Raw genomic sequence first — 17047 nt, forward strand, 5'->3', positions numbered from 1 at the left:
TACCCTCTCCCAAGAACAATGCTGCTGTCCAAAGGTGTCTTTGTTGCTTCTTCATCCAGAATGCAGGCACCTTAAGCCAGGAAATGTGTAGGGCTGGATCACCAGGTGAAAGCATAGGGAAAAATATTTCTTGGACCAGGGGCCCCCAAACTTCTTAAATAAAGGGGCAGTTTCCTGCTTTTCAGACTTTGAGGGCCAGACTGGGGCCAATGGTAGTAGAAAATGCCCCAGCATCAATGGGAGTCCACAAGGTCTCAGGCCTGGTAGTCAGTGTTTTTTTTTTTTTTATGTGGTCGGTAGGAGGAATAATGTCCCATCACTAGTATTAGTGGCAGGACTAGTGCACTCTTGGCATCAGCGGGACGAACAGTGCTCCACTGTTGGCATCAGCCAAAGCAATGGTGCCTCATCATTGGTGTCAATAGTAGTGCCTCAAGGGCCAGACAAAAAGCAAGCAAAGGGCCACAGCTGGCCTTAGGCTGCAGTTTGGAGACCGCGGATTTAGCTGGTTATTCAGAGGCAAAGGACACTGTGCAAACATGCATCATGCCTGTATTGGATTCAGCTACTACACATCTCATCACAGTTGAGCTATTGGTCCAGCAGAGATTCAATATAAAGGAACAATGACACAGGTATTTGTGTAGTTGAATTTAATGGCAGTGTGTATAAACAATTGCATAAATTAGGAAATTCAAGTTTAAAAAATACAGAGAAAGGAATTTCTGTAAACAGAAAATTTAAGGCTTGCTCACATTCATAATGGCTATAAACTGGTTTACAACTGAGCTTCCATTGCTGAGGTTTATAAAGTGGCAAGGTTTAGTAGTAACCAAAGCTAAATAGTAGAAAAAGACTTCACTATGAAGAGAAACCTGTACTGCTTCTAGTCTAACCACAAGATATTACAGCTCTCTTGTGAGACAGAAACTTTCTGGAGTATATAGGGGCACTACAGTTGTAGCTTATATTTGTTTCCCAATATTTAGTATGAATGATATTAAACCAGTATATTGTAGCCGTGCACCACAGTCAAATGCATTTATAGTTACAGATGATTATTATGTACTGTATCTTGTAACCAACGCTAGATTCATACTCCCTGGTCCACTAAGGCAGCCATCTTGTTCTGCCCATTCTTATCCCAGTAAATTGGCTTGCCTACATATCATATTAGATTAGATGTCATAGCTGGACGAGGCGAGCCAAGGCTGGGGGCAGGAAGACTAAAGAGACAGCTTATGACCTTTGCATTAGTACACCTCCAACTGTTCGCTGCAGCAACAGGCAAACTGTCACCCGACAACTTAGTTCTAGAAATGCTGAACTGTAAACATACAGTAATTATTCCAACCAAGGAAAATGCACACACTGCTCTGAGAGGCGTCAGCAGCTGAATACCTTTCACTACCCACGGGAATGTATTCCTGATGTAGAGAACAGAGTGCCTATAATGGCAAGTCTGCTGTCCTAGGCCATACCCTATGTTGACTGAGCAGAAACCTGGCCCTGCTCATATACTTGTACTCTCCAGAATGTTTCTTTAAAAATAAATAGATATAAAAATGAATTAGCTGAAAGAATGCAATATAATCTCTACTGGCCACAATACTGATGCTGGGACCAAGGGTTGCATTAAAACACAGCCAAGCAGGAAGGTTTTGCTGTTTCAGTGACATTGATGTCTGTTAGGTTTGGTTGTATTTCTCAATGTACCTAAAAATCTGATTTTTTCCTAAACGATTGTCAGGCTTTGTGTATTCAGGCTGAAAACACTAACAAGACTAGCTCCTGCAACCTCTGAAGGCACCATCCTGTCCAACAAGGCCATTAATCTGCTTTTGGCTGCAACTTATTTTTCTCTGGCTGAAAGAAATGTTCTTCGATGGCATCAGCAAGGTCATTGAGTTCTTTCTTCAACTGATCGTAGTCACTGTGAAAAGAAAAAACACATTCAATGTTATCTCCACTTGTATTTCAGGATTCTACATTTGTGGGAATTTCTCTCTATGAAGTACAGAAGTATCACTAGTTCACCGATTGGTTTCACTTGCTACCTGGAACAAGAAATAGTTTTGTACTGGTCTTATTCCAACAGAATCGAGTCTCATCGATTTCCATTGGTTGCTGCAATAAAGAGTTACCAATTTGCTCCCAACACTGTTTACTAAAGAGTAACTCCACTTTCGTGAAAAAAATAAATAAAATAGCAAATAAAAAATACAGTGTATACATTTGTGACTCAAGCCATATGGTAACTGAATGCAATTAAAAATGAACTTTTCCTTTTGAATTTGCAGTGCTGTCATTTTCTGTACAATGCAATATGGCTACACAGATGATGTACCGAATGCCAACCAGATACATGTCATTTCCTGCTTGTGTGATTGGCTCACTGATTTTCCCAGAAGTCCGCACCAAGATACTAGTCAGGTTTTTGGCATCCCCTGCAACAAATGTCATTTTTGATGAGATACTCCCAAAGGGAAATCACCTCTGGAGGAATGCAGACCTCACCACTTTCCTCATTTGTGCCCTGCAGGTGCAGCAGCCGACTGATAATTTTAAAACCACTCCCATTAGATTCATTCTGCACATGGACTCAGGCAAACAGCCATTTCACCAGGATAACAAAAAGGTAGGAATCTGCAACAAAGTTTGTTAAAATCCTTGTAATGTACATAGATCACCCGGAGGGAAATGTTTTGTTTTTTTCTCAACGAAAGTGGAGTTACTCTTTAACAAGATAAAATAGTATGGCTTTGAGTTAATCTTGGTACAGAGAAGTTGCTTCCCATGTTAGGATGGGTTTGCAAAAAAAAAATAAAAAAAATTATAAAAAATAAAAAAAATGAGAGAGTGTGTCTGGTAATGTGTGAATGTAAGGCTTTCAATCCACTGCTGAATGAAGCCTCAGCAGCAAAAATCCCTAGGCCCACCACTCCCATATACAAGGACAAATACAAACTTAATCCAAAGAGATATAGATATATATTAAAAATGATTCTAAAAGGTTTAAGTTTTTTTTTTACCTTCAGCAAGCAGAGCCCCCCCCCCCCCCCCCCCCCCCAACTCACCTGAGCCCGATCTAGAAATGTGGGGGCTGCTCTGTGGAAAACTATTAAACAAAAAGTATGTTATTGCCCCTGCGTTTTCTATCTCTGAATGGAGGCGAAAGATAGGAGCATTTTTTTTTTTTTTGGTGGTAGGTTATATGGTAGTAGTAAGAAATACGCAGCTAAATTTAAAAAAATATATATATATAATTTTTTACTATTTTGGGACAGTTTTTCATTGATAATAGAAAAAATGTTAATAAATCAGGAGATATCCATTACCATTTACCACCAAATGAAAGTCTAATTTGTGCTGAAAAACCCCCCAAAAAAAACACAAAACAAAAAAAAAAAAAAAAAAAAAAAAAAACAACCAAGGTATAATCCACCTGGATACACCAAGTAGTAGTTATGATTGTGCTTAGTCGTGAAGGGGGTAAGAACTGACTCCAATATCATGCATGTAAAATACTACACAAAGTTCGATCATATATTAGAGTGGGCTCTGTCGGTGTCCGCTCTGCAGAAACTGAGCGGACACAGATGTGTCATCCACTCGCTCTGGTCCGATCAGCAGGGCATCTGTGAGCAGATTCCCTGTGGATCGAAAGAGAACACCAAATGGAGTTCATACCGAAATACTCGTTACCCATAAAAAATACGTTTTCACCATTAAAGTGGTGGATAGTTGCCACATACCTGGTATATATAAAAAAAAAAAAAAATAAAAAAAAATAAAAAAACTTTCCCCCGTGTGGGATTTTGAAGGCAATAACACCACTGGTATAGAATAAGAAATTATTTGTACATGTAAAATTGGATCACTCACATGTGGTGATCATTTAAAACCATGACATAAAAACAAAAAGACAAAAAAGGAACACTGAATTCATAGCAAGCATACAAAATTTATTAAAAATGAGTACTCTCCAAACTCCAAAAACACTCCTGTACCCAACGTGTTTCAGGTTTGAGCCCTTCATCAGAATTTTGGGTAGGAGAATATGTAATCATATTTGTCAAAAGGCAAGCGATGTACACTGAGCTATGCAAGCAGGAATCACAATGGAACACTGCGGAAGATGGCGTCAATCAATGCCTCCTGACACTGCCTCCCCGAGATCAAAAAGCGGAGTATCTTTTACGAGAGCCCTCCACACACTAGTTAATCACAGATCAAGGGGATATTCAGATTATAGCGAGGTACTGCCAGGGAGGATGGTGCCCTAACAGAGAAGAACCCCAAAACAGCAGATCACAGGAAGAGGGGGCAGGTCACTGATCCTTGTCGACTGCATATCTAAAAAGGACCAAGAAGGGCCGCATGAAGGCTTAGATACTTTTTGATATTCATCATATTGATTATATGTTCACGTACCTACCTTGTTGTAATCTGCATATCATCTTGAATTCACTATGAGTTCCTTTTGTCATGTCATGGTTTCAACTGATGTGACTAATCCAGTTTTAAATGTACAAATATTTTATTTTTTTTATTCTATACCAGTGGTGTTGTTGCCTTCAAAACCCCACACAGGGGGCATGTCTGGTTACTCATAATAGATACAGCAGCCCTAGGCATAGCCAAATATTTTAGTTGGAACAGAAGGAAAAAATGAGTCCCCTTAATATTACATATATTTAATGAATGAATATAAGCACCATTTCCCCACAATACACGGTTCACCAAATGGTGGACCGCAGTCCAGACTCAGACCGAGAGACACTCCTGCCCGGATCGCGGCTGTGCCACTTATCAGCCTGGATGTTTTCTCTCTCTCTCTAGTCTCCTGCCCGTCCACTGCGATCATCTTCACAGCAGGTGGGGGGGGGGGGGGGGGGAGGTACTGCATATCAGGACAAAGGGTGGGATTCAGCAATCGCCTGCTTGTTAATGTAATAAGTTGGGTGCTACCACCCTCTGTCCCGATATGCAGCACTACCCGCCCACCATGAGGATGATAGTGGGAGAGAACACCCAGCTGCTAAGTGCCTCTGCCCTGGTAGGACTTTGCAGGGGAGGCTTAAATGATGAAAGGGGCACTGTGATGTAAAGTAGAAGAGGGGGATATGAGTGCAAGGGGCACTGTAATGTGAAGGGAAACGGAGGACACTGTTGGGCTGCTTTAAGGGGGGGGGGGGGGGGAACAATAATGTGAAGGGAGCCTGTGATGTAAAGAGGGAGCTTCAATGTTAAGGGGGGTTGTGATGTGAAGGGGGAGGGGGGGGGAGGATCATGATGTACAGGGGAGACTATGAAGTAAAAGGGAGCTGTGAGATGTTATAATGCAAATATGAGATTCATGCCTCTGCCATAGGAAAATTTAGCAAACTGGAACCCTGGGGATTTTAATGCAAGACCCCTGCTTTCGTACATATAGATTGCTTTATTTACCCACACTCAGGAGGGAGACAGTCAAAGCCTAAAAGATCATAAGGTCTCAACAAGTAAAGATATAGTGATAAATGAAAAGGTGCCGACACCCCTGGAAAAGGTTGCAAACATGTTAGCCCTAAAGTGTGTAACCAGCACAACCAGAGGTGCAACACCTGCAGGCATTAATGAGCAATTATTAAGCACAGGTTTGTTCATACAACCAGGTTGCAACTTCTGCCGATCTCTGAGCTACTGTCAATCTGCTCTGCAACTTGAGGTGTTAGGGCTGCTGCTCCTGCCTCCAAATTGTCACACCAATAATGGACAGGAACGCAACTATTAGGAGGCACACAATCATCAATAGCAACCAACATCTAAAAGAGAAGACATCCTCCCAAGCATACTCCACACTGTGCCTCCCCACAGTATGGGCATAGTAGAAAGGAGAGCTAAAAGAAAAACCCCAACCAACCTATCTTGGAGCCATCTGCCAGATTCGTAATGGCTGTCATCCCTGAATCAGATTGCATGGTTTAGCATTGCTGACAGATGAAGTCTGCTATAATACACCTGGGAAAATCCAGGTCCGCCTACTGCTCCATCCTCCACCCACTTGTGCTGCCCTGCTTTGTGTCTGAATGTCGGCACCAGGGTATAAATACACACCCACCATACTAATATCCACTCAGGGGGAGCCGCAGTGTAGCAGGCCGCATTCTATCCTGGCCCATGCACAATGCTTCACCTGGCTTAGCAGACATGCGTCACCTATCTGGAAATAGTCAGGGACTCTGGATGTCTCTGCTCAACCTTGCGAATACCCAGGGGGGTGGAAGATGAACCTGCTTCAAACATGCAGTTCTACCTCTAAAATATTTCGGGATGCTGGCGGCCAAGATACATCCATACCAAATGGCAGCATTTATCAGGGGCTCAGCCAGTCATGAGGACTTGGAGTTTAACCAAATGTAATTAAGGAAGGCCTCTGTACCCATGGGGAAAGGTGCTTCCTCCTCAGACAGATAAAGAACCTTGGGGAAAACCGGGAAGGTGAGGAGGAGGGAAGGTCCCACAACTAAGATACTAACAAACGTAGCCTAGAAAACCAAAGATATGCAACCCCTCAAAATCCATTGTCCCTGGAATCACAGGGGAGCATATACCGAGAGGCCTCTGCAAATAGCACGAAGGCCTGAGGGAAAAATAAACCATTTTGATGTTCCTGTTAGGCCGGAGGAAACACAAGACACGAGGACACTAGGTGACCGTACTCTTAATTTGAATGTGTATGATGTGTTTTTGGTTTTAGGTAGGTAAAGCATCTCTCGCTCTCATGTACCGTTTTTGAAGATGTGGGAAAATGAGGTTATATGGGAAAAAAAAAAACCTTCCATCCGCCCGATAGAATGGTAGTCCAAGCATAGGGCACCGTATAATGAAAAGTGGATGCAGGTTTTCTGTCATCTACTACCAGGAATTTAGGAAATTGCAGGGGCAAGCAGAGATTTCTGCAGGTATGTGCTGACAGCTTATGTTATCGTTCTTATTTTGTTTTCTTTAACGTGAACCTCTACTCTAAACTTGTAAGACAGCACTCTCAACAATTAAAGTATTATTGGAGTTCAGGTAGAGTCAGTTGCACAGCAGCTCTGCCTTAACAGATATCAGTCCCTCACAATCTTATGCATTGGCAGAGACCATGTAACCAATACCTTGGCTTTGGTCATCTTATCAACTGGCAAAAAAGTCTGGGTTTTTCCATACTGTAGCAACAGGAAAGATTTTCAGCGCACTCTGGTTTCCCCCCTGCCCAAAAAAAAAAAAAAAGAAAAAAAAAAGTGAAGTGTCCGTTCGCACTAAGCGAACAGATTGTACATAGATACCACCCGTTTTTATGAAGTGAGAAGCTCAAAGGCATGCCAGCGATCTTATATTAATCTGTCTCTGAACCATTCTGCATTGGAATGTACTTTCATGATTTGTATCTACGTTTATAGAGACAGGACAACTTTGGTGCTTTTGTTATACTCTATTTTGATGGATACTCATATATATATATATATATATATATATATATATATATATATATATATATATATATATATATATATATATATATATATATATATAAAAAAGGAAACGTTTTTCAGCGATGTCACTAACGTGTCTTACATGATATGAAGTTAAAATATAAATTATTATAGTAGAAGTCCCCTAAAAAACAACAATGTGGTCAAACAATCCTCAGGTATCAGAGCAAGTAGTCCTGCCATACCTATTCCCTGGTGCTGCACACAGTTCAGCGTAGTATTTAATTTTTGGCTCAGTACCACTGGTCCTCATTGTGGCCACTCCCCCATTGGAGAAGGTAAAAGTGATCATTTGGCTGCTTTTACTGGTTGGGAGTATCTGCAGGAGAGAAAATAGACAGAAATAAATCAATATGTATATAGTTCATGCCTAAAAAAAAAAAAAAAAAAAAAAAAAAAAAAAAAAAAACATAGCACAACCAAAAAATAAATGGTTTATATATAGCCAAATCCTGACACTTACAGGGCTTAAGAGTGTAACTGCACCTACATTTATAATTGCCCATCCCAAATCCTCTCTCAAGCACAACCTCGTGTGATATCATTGACTTGATCTCACAGCTGCTTCTCAAGAAATGTCTAGCTAGGCCAGCACACACACTCTGCACTGTAATTCATCTCTCTACAGCCATTCAACTCTTTGGAGCTTCAGCGTACAAGCTCATACTTTGCAGAAATGAATGCACATGCACAGCCCCAGCTGCAATCATTTTGATAACTGTACTACGTAGTCAGCAATATCTTGCTGAGTGGGTATTTAGGGGGAAGGGGGACTACAATACAAGTGTAAGGCTCGGTTTTAGAATTAAAGTGGTTGTAAACCTCAGACATGAAATATGAACAAAGCATATTGCATATCCCTCTATAGTGTGTACCTGTCTCAATTAAGAGCACCAAGTGTCATTTTGGTCTGCTGCTTTGCTCTTCTGCTAGCAGCATGAATCAAGTTTTCCTGACACCAAGAGAAAAATGAGCTGTGTGTGTGTGTGTGGGGGGGGGGGGGGGGGGGGGGGGGTCACTTCTCTCCAATCAGTTCTCCTCATTGAGCACTACAGAGTGCAATTTCAATTCTCCATCCTCTGACAGATCAGACAAGCCTTATAAACTCCAGATTTTGAATGAATGTAGTGAAGACTGCAAATAGACAGGTACAATGTATGGAGGAGGATTTGTTTAATCTGTGTATCACTTGAGAATAACCCAGTCACTGGGTATATGCAAGGGTTTACAACCACTTTAAGTGTTAATAAATATCTCAGGGTTATGTTAAGTAGTGTTTCTCAAACATGGGAGCAGGAGATGGATGCTGCTGCAGGTAGCGTGAATGAGACCACTATAAAAACACATTTAGCATCCCATAGTGATCTGATAGGGGACAGTCTCTTGATACAATCTCATTTTGTGCAGCACTAAGGGACATAGAAGAGCCAAACAACTGACCAAAAAGGTGTCTCCAGCTATAGAATAGTCGAACATGGAACTCTCATAAGTATTTGGCCACAACAATGGGGCTTTATTGCAATTGCTATATGCTAGATTTATTTTATAGGTAACCTGAACCACTTTTGAATCAATATGTCCAGAAACTAGGGCTATTATAGGAAAAACTTGGCATTTAAGAGTGCTTGTGTTCAATCATTACAAAAGGCAAAATGCATGGCAATGTTTTTTTCTAAATAAATGTCCGACTCAAATAGAAAGGAAGTTGTGTTAAATAAGTTCTGTTTATTTTATACTCATTGAAAACTCACAGCTTTGTTATCTGGCTGGTTGTCGTCAAATCCGGTGGTTAGGTCACGCACTCCAGTAAGTGGAAATTTACCACACAGCTTGGGGTAACCAGAGTCTCCATCATAGTTTCTCAGGTTATCAAAAAGATTCTTAATTGTAGTCTGATCATAGCATAGGAAATATGAATTCCTGCTAATGTGATATCCATACCTGCCAAAGGTGAATCAAAAGGTGTATATTTAGAATATGCAAGATACTACAGAAATGAGCTGCTACGTTTTTTTTTTTTTTTTTAAAACACTTTTACTTATTAAGAATATATACATAGTTTATTGTCCATAGTCTGGACACAGGCGCACTTTAAAGGTTACAGCAATGAACCACTGGAACCTCCTGAAATCCACAAGCAATAACCAATTTTCTGAAGGTTAATATTTGCATAGCATGCCACAAACTTTCATATGGAACAAACAGAAAATAGAATATAGATAACTTAGATTGCAATAAGGCACTCTGGTAATGGCTGCTCTTATCAAAAGCGGGGAGTCTCTAAAACAGGGGGGCCAGATTTGAGGACTCGAGCATACAAAGTCCAATGAGAGCACCAGAAATATTTTAATATTGCTATTTGCCCACAAAATAGACAGCTGAAAACAGCCAGTGTGCTTCAGATGGTTCAGATATCCCCCCCCTTAATATAATTTGAGGTTATGAATAAGTGCCATTGAGTTTGAAACACGTTAACATTCCTCCTATCTGAATTCCTGCTCTATGTGCTGGATTAATAAAGTTACTATGTTCCAGCGGAGTGTGCGGCCATCCATTTCACTTTCTGATGAAAGTTTACATGCATACAGTGTAAATTATGGCCCCAGGCAGAGTTGGGTCCTATTTTTTTTTCCACGGTTTTACACAGCCCATAGACTAGTGTACAGCTTTGTAAGCACGCATATAAAACTACACTGTATATGTTACATGACTGCAAATGAGCCTTTAAAGTGGACCTTTACCTTCTGCCGATTCTAGAGGGAAGTCGGCAAGTACTTTTGCATTGGACGTTGCATGGGGATCCTGTTACGCCTACCTTGAGTAATACCTCTCCCAGTTTACCATGTAAACTTTCATGCTAATATTTAAATGTGTACAGCAGTGCAGCTACCCAATTGGCCGCTTCAGCTGCTTCTAGATGAGGTATCAACAACAATGCGAGTAATTCAGACACTGCTAATTACACACTGTCAGTCTGAAGAGATCACCGATGCACAAGTGGCGCATGCGCAGAATAAATTTGGGTAGTCCATTATGAATCATTGTGAATTGTTGTTATTGACAGGTTAACCAGGAGTAGCAGCAGCAGCCAATCGGGTTCTAGTATGCTGCCCGCATGTAAATGCTGCCCACATCTTACAGGTGTACAGCAAGTATGTAGAATCTTTCTGCCAGCAAGATCCTGTGTACTTTGGATAATAAATCCGTGTAAGCAAGCCCTTCAGGGATTTTATTTAAAAAGCACTTAAAATTCTGAATTCTACTTTCAAAATATTGTAGCACAATCTCTTGAATAATAGAGGACCTACTTGTTGAAAATGGCATTCAACTGCTGGGACAAGGTGAGGTTCTTTGTTGCCAGATAGCTGGCCATTTCTGCAGCAATGACAGCAGCACTTACTCCATCTTTGTCCAAGACAAAGGGACAGCACATGTATCCTGAAATCAGATAAAAAAAAAAAAAAAAAAATCAAAGTCATTAGGAAGCAGAGATCAACAAAAGCATAAAAATAGTTCCATATGTACAACAAATCCAATCTGGATACGTCAACTAACCTATCGCCTCCTCAAATGCAAATAGTACAGTCTTTCCTTGATCAATTAGTTCTTTTGCCCTATTTCCCATCCATTTGAATCCTGTCAGCGTCTCCTACAAGACAAAAAAAAAAAGTGGGCCAGGGAATCAAGTAGAACATGTTGGGAGTGTGCTGTGGATAGACAGAGTGGAATACTTAAAAAAAAAAAAAAAAAAAAAAAAAAAAATAGTACCTCGAAGTGGAAACCTTCCTGCAAAGCGATGGCCCGGAGGATCTTTGAGGAGACAGTACTTGCCAGCATGTAGACATTTTTCACTGCACTCGGGTCTGGGTTCTGCTCCTTCCAGCAAGTGAAAACCCACCAGCCCAGCAGAGAACCCAACTCATTTCCAGAGAATACTTTCCATTCGCCACTGAATGGTAACAAAACAATAAGAAATGGGAAGTTTTAATGACAAACAGGCTGGCCAATGATTCCTTATTACTGCATACAATTATTACAGTTTGTTTCCAAGTCATTACATCTACAAGATTCCGCTTTTACATAACTGGACAAAAGATAAAGGTTTTCAGATATTTAAAGTGGATCTAAAGTGAAGAAAACGTGAGCAGTTGGGCTCTTTATATATTTTAATGTCATGTCTCTTCTACAGTGAAACACATTTAACTGTCTATTCAGAAATAGTTCCATATGTACAACAAATCCAATCTGTACACGTCAACTAACCTGTCGCCTCCTAATCTTCTTAAGCGTGTACAGTGAGCTGAGCTCATGCAGCTCAGCTGTCATTCACGGCATATCCTGGTGGTTTAATATGAATGAAAAGTTCTGTCACTTCCTGATGACCAATCAAGGCAGCTGAAGACTTGGCACCCAGAAGAAGCCAAACAGAATGTCAGAGCCAGAAAGTGAGCATTTGCAGACTTTTGTTCCACTGATAGTAAATCTTTGTTTTTTTATAGAAAACATGTCATACTTACCTACTTCATGTAATGCTTTTGCACAGAGCAGCCCTGATCATCTTCTTCACAGGTCCCCCAGTCCTCACTGAGTGTCCCCGTAGCAAGCTGCTTGTTACGGGGGCACTCGTCCGTGCTCGATCCCAAACCCTACTATGTGTGTCCATAAAGACACATCGAGTGGGGCTCAGCCCCATCCCCCGCATCCTCCCTCGTCAGTGGCTGTGATTGACAGCAGTGGCAGCCATTTATCTGAGCCAATGAGGAGTGATGCACATTGCTGGACCAAGATTGGGCTCAGACATGTATTTTAGGGGAGACTGCAGGGGCAGCTGCATGCAGAAGGTTTATAAAAAAAAAACCTTCTGCCTTAATAATCGCTTCAAACATGGTAAAGCATGTCTAAAGTGTTTTTCAGTGAGGTCAAGTAAAGAGAGTTGTACAACATGTAATAACAGGCATAACTGTCGATTTGTTTTTCACCCCTACTGCCAGCATTCTGCACTAACACAAGAAACAAGAAGAACTAAAGCTGGCCGCACACAGCTCCTCCTAGACCCTTTGGGCTTCTGTACTTACTGACTTGAAACACAAATGCAAATCAGGGATGTCCGAAGTCCTTATCTGTGTACTTGCTCTGGATCAGAAACGTAATGTATTGAAGCCTGATGGTCAGATTGAGAACAAGGCAGCTAGCATCTTCAGAAGGAGAGGTTAGCAATGGCGACCTCCATATTTGGTGTTGTTTAAGCCGGTCATACACTGATCAAGATTCAACCAATTCAGCAGAGACTGGACAAATTTCAGTGTGTGGTCATCTCTGGTCGACAGTGGATGATCATTTGACTGACTTCTGACCAAGGAACATGCTGGAAAACCTCTCGATTAGCAGCTGCAGCCAATTAGCCACAGATGCCGATCAGCGTACTCCAACCACCACAGGTCCCACTGTGAGAATACAATAGCCCGGAGAGGGGTTATTCCTCCATCTCCTTTGTGTGGGTGGAGAAATCTATGGCCAGTATAAAAGTACAGAGAAAGACTAGGCAGAGACAAGAGCTTGTAAACTGCTTGGTGTCCCTGAAGGTAATAAATAAATAAATCTTATGTGCTTATGGTGATTGTTAAAGGAGTAGTGGAAAACAGGGATGTCTCTGCTCGAAGGTAAACTCAAGTTAAAGCCAGATAAACTGGACTATCATGTATGCCTTGCCTAGTAGGTAGTAATACTACTATAAAGGAAGTTAGCCTTTAAGAGTTTTTTGTGACTGGCAGCATGACATACGATTTTAGAAGTTCAAAACGCTGGGTTAAATGTCAGGTTGAGGTCAGTGTCAATTCCTTAGGCGTCTTGCACGCTGCAATTTGAAAAAGCGTGGTACAGTTTTTTTTTTTTTTTAACTGAGCCAAAATACAGCCCATTAACTGTAATGTGCCTATGCCCACTGGCGCATAAACAAGAGCTGTATATTCTTCAGTAAAAAAAAAAAAAAAATGAAATATCAGCTTTTTTTGGTCAGTAATTTACTGCTCATGCGCACAAATTGCCATTTACATAGTGTGGAGAATGAGAGAATAAGCTTTTGCGCATTTACGCGCTAAAAATTGTGCAAACGCATATACGCGTAAATACAAACGTCCGAAAAAATAGATGCTCAAGTAGGATTATCATGTGCAAGAGGCCTTACTCTCAATACAAAGTAAATTGCAAGAACCCAGGCAGAAATAACATAGTAAATGTTTAAAAAAACGTATTTGCTTTTCTTCATGTCTGAACATAAAACTGAAAGGTAAAGTACACGGCAACATCTGTAATGTAACACGGCCACCTCCTCTGCAGGTTGGTGAATTGTAGACTGTGCAGGCCATTGGAAGCGCTCTTCTTCAAACAGATAGAAGATTGCTTCCAAGTTTTCCTTTCCTGTACAGCCAAGTTAATTAAAGTAGTGACATAGTGCTTATACAAAACAAGACAGAAAGATTACTGCTTGTAAAATACTACAATATGATCTAGAAATGTCATTCCTTGGCTGCGCCAGCTACTTGTGTAGTACTCAATCTTTTCTGAGTGGATCTGTACGTCACTGCAGACCTTTCAGCTTGATTGAACGTCTCCTCTATAAATCATGAAGCATTGCAGTCTACTATGTCAATTTTAATGTAATATGGCATCATCAGGACAACCAGCAGAGTAAAAAAGACTGTTAATAAGAGGAAATCAGTTCTACACAAAGCACTGTGTACCCTGTGTGACACAGAATGAATGCAATGCAGCTGCTTCATTCCAGCATGAATGGAAGAGGTCCAAGATAATTAGATGGTCGCACCAACAATTAATGTGTCATTTACATTACCCACTACAGCTCTCACACCTGCACACCAGCTATGGACCATAGCAAAGTTTACATTTCTATTGATCCAGCAGATATGTTGTCATAACTGAAAGTAGTATTGCACCGAAATGAAAATTCCAGTGCCCAAACAAAAAAAAATTCAGGATGCACTTGGCCGAAAACCAAAAATGGACAGTTTTCACATATTTTTTCAAATGAATGTGGCTGGCTATTTTGCACTGCAGCCAATAGGGGGCAATTTTACACTGCAGCCAATGTGATGCAGCATGTACTTATCGCACTTTTTTTCTACCCCTAATTGCCAGAAGTTAAAGTGATTGTAAAGTCTTGTTTTATTTTTCTAGAAAAGTAACAAACATGTTATACCTACCTGGCCTGTGCAGCGGATTTGCACAGAGCAGCCCAGGTCCTCTTCTGTGGTCCTGACCCCTTCCTACTGTCAAGTGCCCCCACAGCAAACAGCTTGCTATGGGGGCACCCGAGCGGAGTCACAGCTCCCCGTGTTCACTCAGACATGGAGCCACTGACCAGCCCTGCCCCTCTCTCTCCCAATTGGCTGACCGATTTTGATTGACAGCAATGGGAGCCAATGGCGCCACTGTTGTGTCTCAGCTAATCAGGCGGGAGAGTCTCGGATGGCCGAGACACTCGTGGACATTGCTGGACAGAGATGGGGCTCAAGGTAAGTAGTAGGGGGGGCTGCTGCACACAGAAAGTTTTTAATCTTGATGCATAAATTTCATCAAGATAAAAAAAACCTTCTGACTTTACAACCACTTTAATAATTATTGTGGAAATTATTGTGGAAATCCCCAGAGTGCCTAGTGAGAACGGCATATGATCCCATTTAGATCTGTCCAGTGGCTGCTAAGCGGTGTGGTCAGGCAGCTTGCCAAAACACTTTGACCATGCTGAATGCAGAAGATGGATCCATTATTGCCCTGACTGAAAGCGCACAGAGGAGAGCAGCAGCAGCAGTAGACAGTGTACACAGAGCTCGCACAGCTTTCACCCCGTCCTCTTCTGAACACTGCCAGGATGAACATTTGCAGCCTTCCATCGATTGTGAAGCCCTGTGCCTCGTCTGCTGCCTTCGTTATACTGAACAAAATAGACTACTGATCACAGACCTAAACCCATCCATTGTCATGTGCTTTTCAGTGTACACTTGGAACATCTCTTGTGTTGTTGTGAATGACAGTGCCAGAGAACAGTGTTGTCATACACAGAAACACAAGCCCACAACCACACAGTTATCTACTACACTCATTTTCATTACTGTTGGCTTATTTTTGTCAAGGACTACTCTCTCCTCATTTAAAACAAGCTGACAGTTACAAGTTTACACTTCTTTGAAACACAGATGGCAGCAGCAGGCAGGCAGGCTTAGTGTGGGAATCAGTAGCTTTTCCATTCAGTATAATAAAGACAGCAGGGGAGGCACAGATTTAAAAGCTTCAAAAACACAGCTGCATTGCCGGCACATTCAGAGAATATAACTGTTACATTGGTTGAGCTCTCAACTAAACTGTCAAACCATCCAATGGCTGATGTCATAGCTGATCACGTGGGCAGCATCATGGCAGTTGAAGATTAAGCCAAGATGGTAGCTTCCCTGGCTGAAAATAGGAGGGTTTTCTTCTACTTTAAATTTGTACTATTTTTATTGTGAAACTTTTAGCTACAAGGTCAGAAATTAAACCTATACTGAGAAAAATATAAAAATCCCTATTATTGACTTTCAGAAAATACTGTCTGGCTGCCATGCTGATCTTCAAGCTTCTGGCATGGTTTCTAATTCACTGACATGAAACAAGCAGACAACACCTGAAGTCAGAGCTCCCGATTTGGAAACTTGTCAGCAACTTAGAAAGTATTAAAGCAGAACTAAAGGCTTAATGCTCACCTGTCCAATGGTCCTGTGCTAGCATCTTCTGAGTGGCAGTCTTAAGGCCTCTTCATTGGCCAGAGGAGGATAAAGTCCCTCCTAAGCATGAGCAGGAGTCTGCCATCCCGACACTCAGCGACCAGCCTGGTGCTGTAAGCTGAGCATGTACAGCTCAGTTTACAGGACCAGAGAAGGCAGCATGCAGGCAGGTAGGGGCAATGCACGTCTCTTCTGCAATAACAGCACTGTTTCTTGTCGAACTTCAGTTCTGCTTTAACCCCTCCCCTCTTCCATCCAGCCAATGTACATATACAGCTGGACAGGAGCAGCGCTGATGCAGGTCATTGGGTGCTCATGCACCCTCTCAGGAGCGCATGGCAAAATGTTCTGTGACTGCTGTGTCCACTGGACACAGCAGATTACAGATTGGGGTACAGTGCCCGCTGCAATTATCCCAATACCATATGATCACTGTGGCCAATCACAGCAATAGTAAACAATTGCTACCATTCATGTCATCGTTATACTACTGTGATAACCGATTGTCATAGTGATCACATGGTCCTGGGAAGAATCACAGGAGCCCTGTACCATGCGATAGCTGTGGCCAACCACAGCAATTACAGTTAGTAAACAATGGAAGGAAAATAAAAAAATCCTGATCAACACAGTATTTAGAGCAGTAGTGTCACTGCACTGCTTTGTTGACAATGCTACAAGACCCTAAATCTACAAGATTTATATATCGATAATAAAAACTTTTAAAGTGTACAAGCTAGCCAAACT

At 41.5% G+C, this 17047-nt stretch overlaps 1 protein-coding gene across 1 annotated transcript in view; it reads right to left on the bottom strand.

The window, feature by feature from the left end:
* Nucleotides 1-638: 638 nt before the first annotated feature.
* PGM2 (phosphoglucomutase 2) overlaps nucleotides 639-17047 on the bottom strand; it is a 36837-nt gene continuing 20428 nt past the window's right edge. The window contains exons 9-14 of the mRNA XM_077477653.1: nucleotides 11292-11472; nucleotides 11079-11172; nucleotides 10832-10961; nucleotides 9275-9464; nucleotides 7709-7842; nucleotides 639-1933 (exon numbers count right to left, since the gene is read on the bottom strand). Of these exons, the coding sequence (XP_077333779.1) occupies nucleotides 1831-1933; nucleotides 7709-7842; nucleotides 9275-9464; nucleotides 10832-10961; nucleotides 11079-11172; nucleotides 11292-11472 (832 nt within the window). The 3' untranslated portion in view covers nucleotides 639-1830. The remainder of the gene's footprint in view (nucleotides 1934-7708; nucleotides 7843-9274; nucleotides 9465-10831; nucleotides 10962-11078; nucleotides 11173-11291; nucleotides 11473-17047) is intronic.

This window comes from Lithobates pipiens, unplaced genomic scaffold, assembly GCF_037356315.1.
Source record: "Lithobates pipiens isolate NorthernLeopardFrog02 unplaced genomic scaffold, aLitPip1_a1.2 Scaffold_13, whole genome shotgun sequence".
In the NCBI taxonomy this organism is placed as follows: Eukaryota; Metazoa; Chordata; class Amphibia; order Anura; family Ranidae; genus Lithobates; species Lithobates pipiens.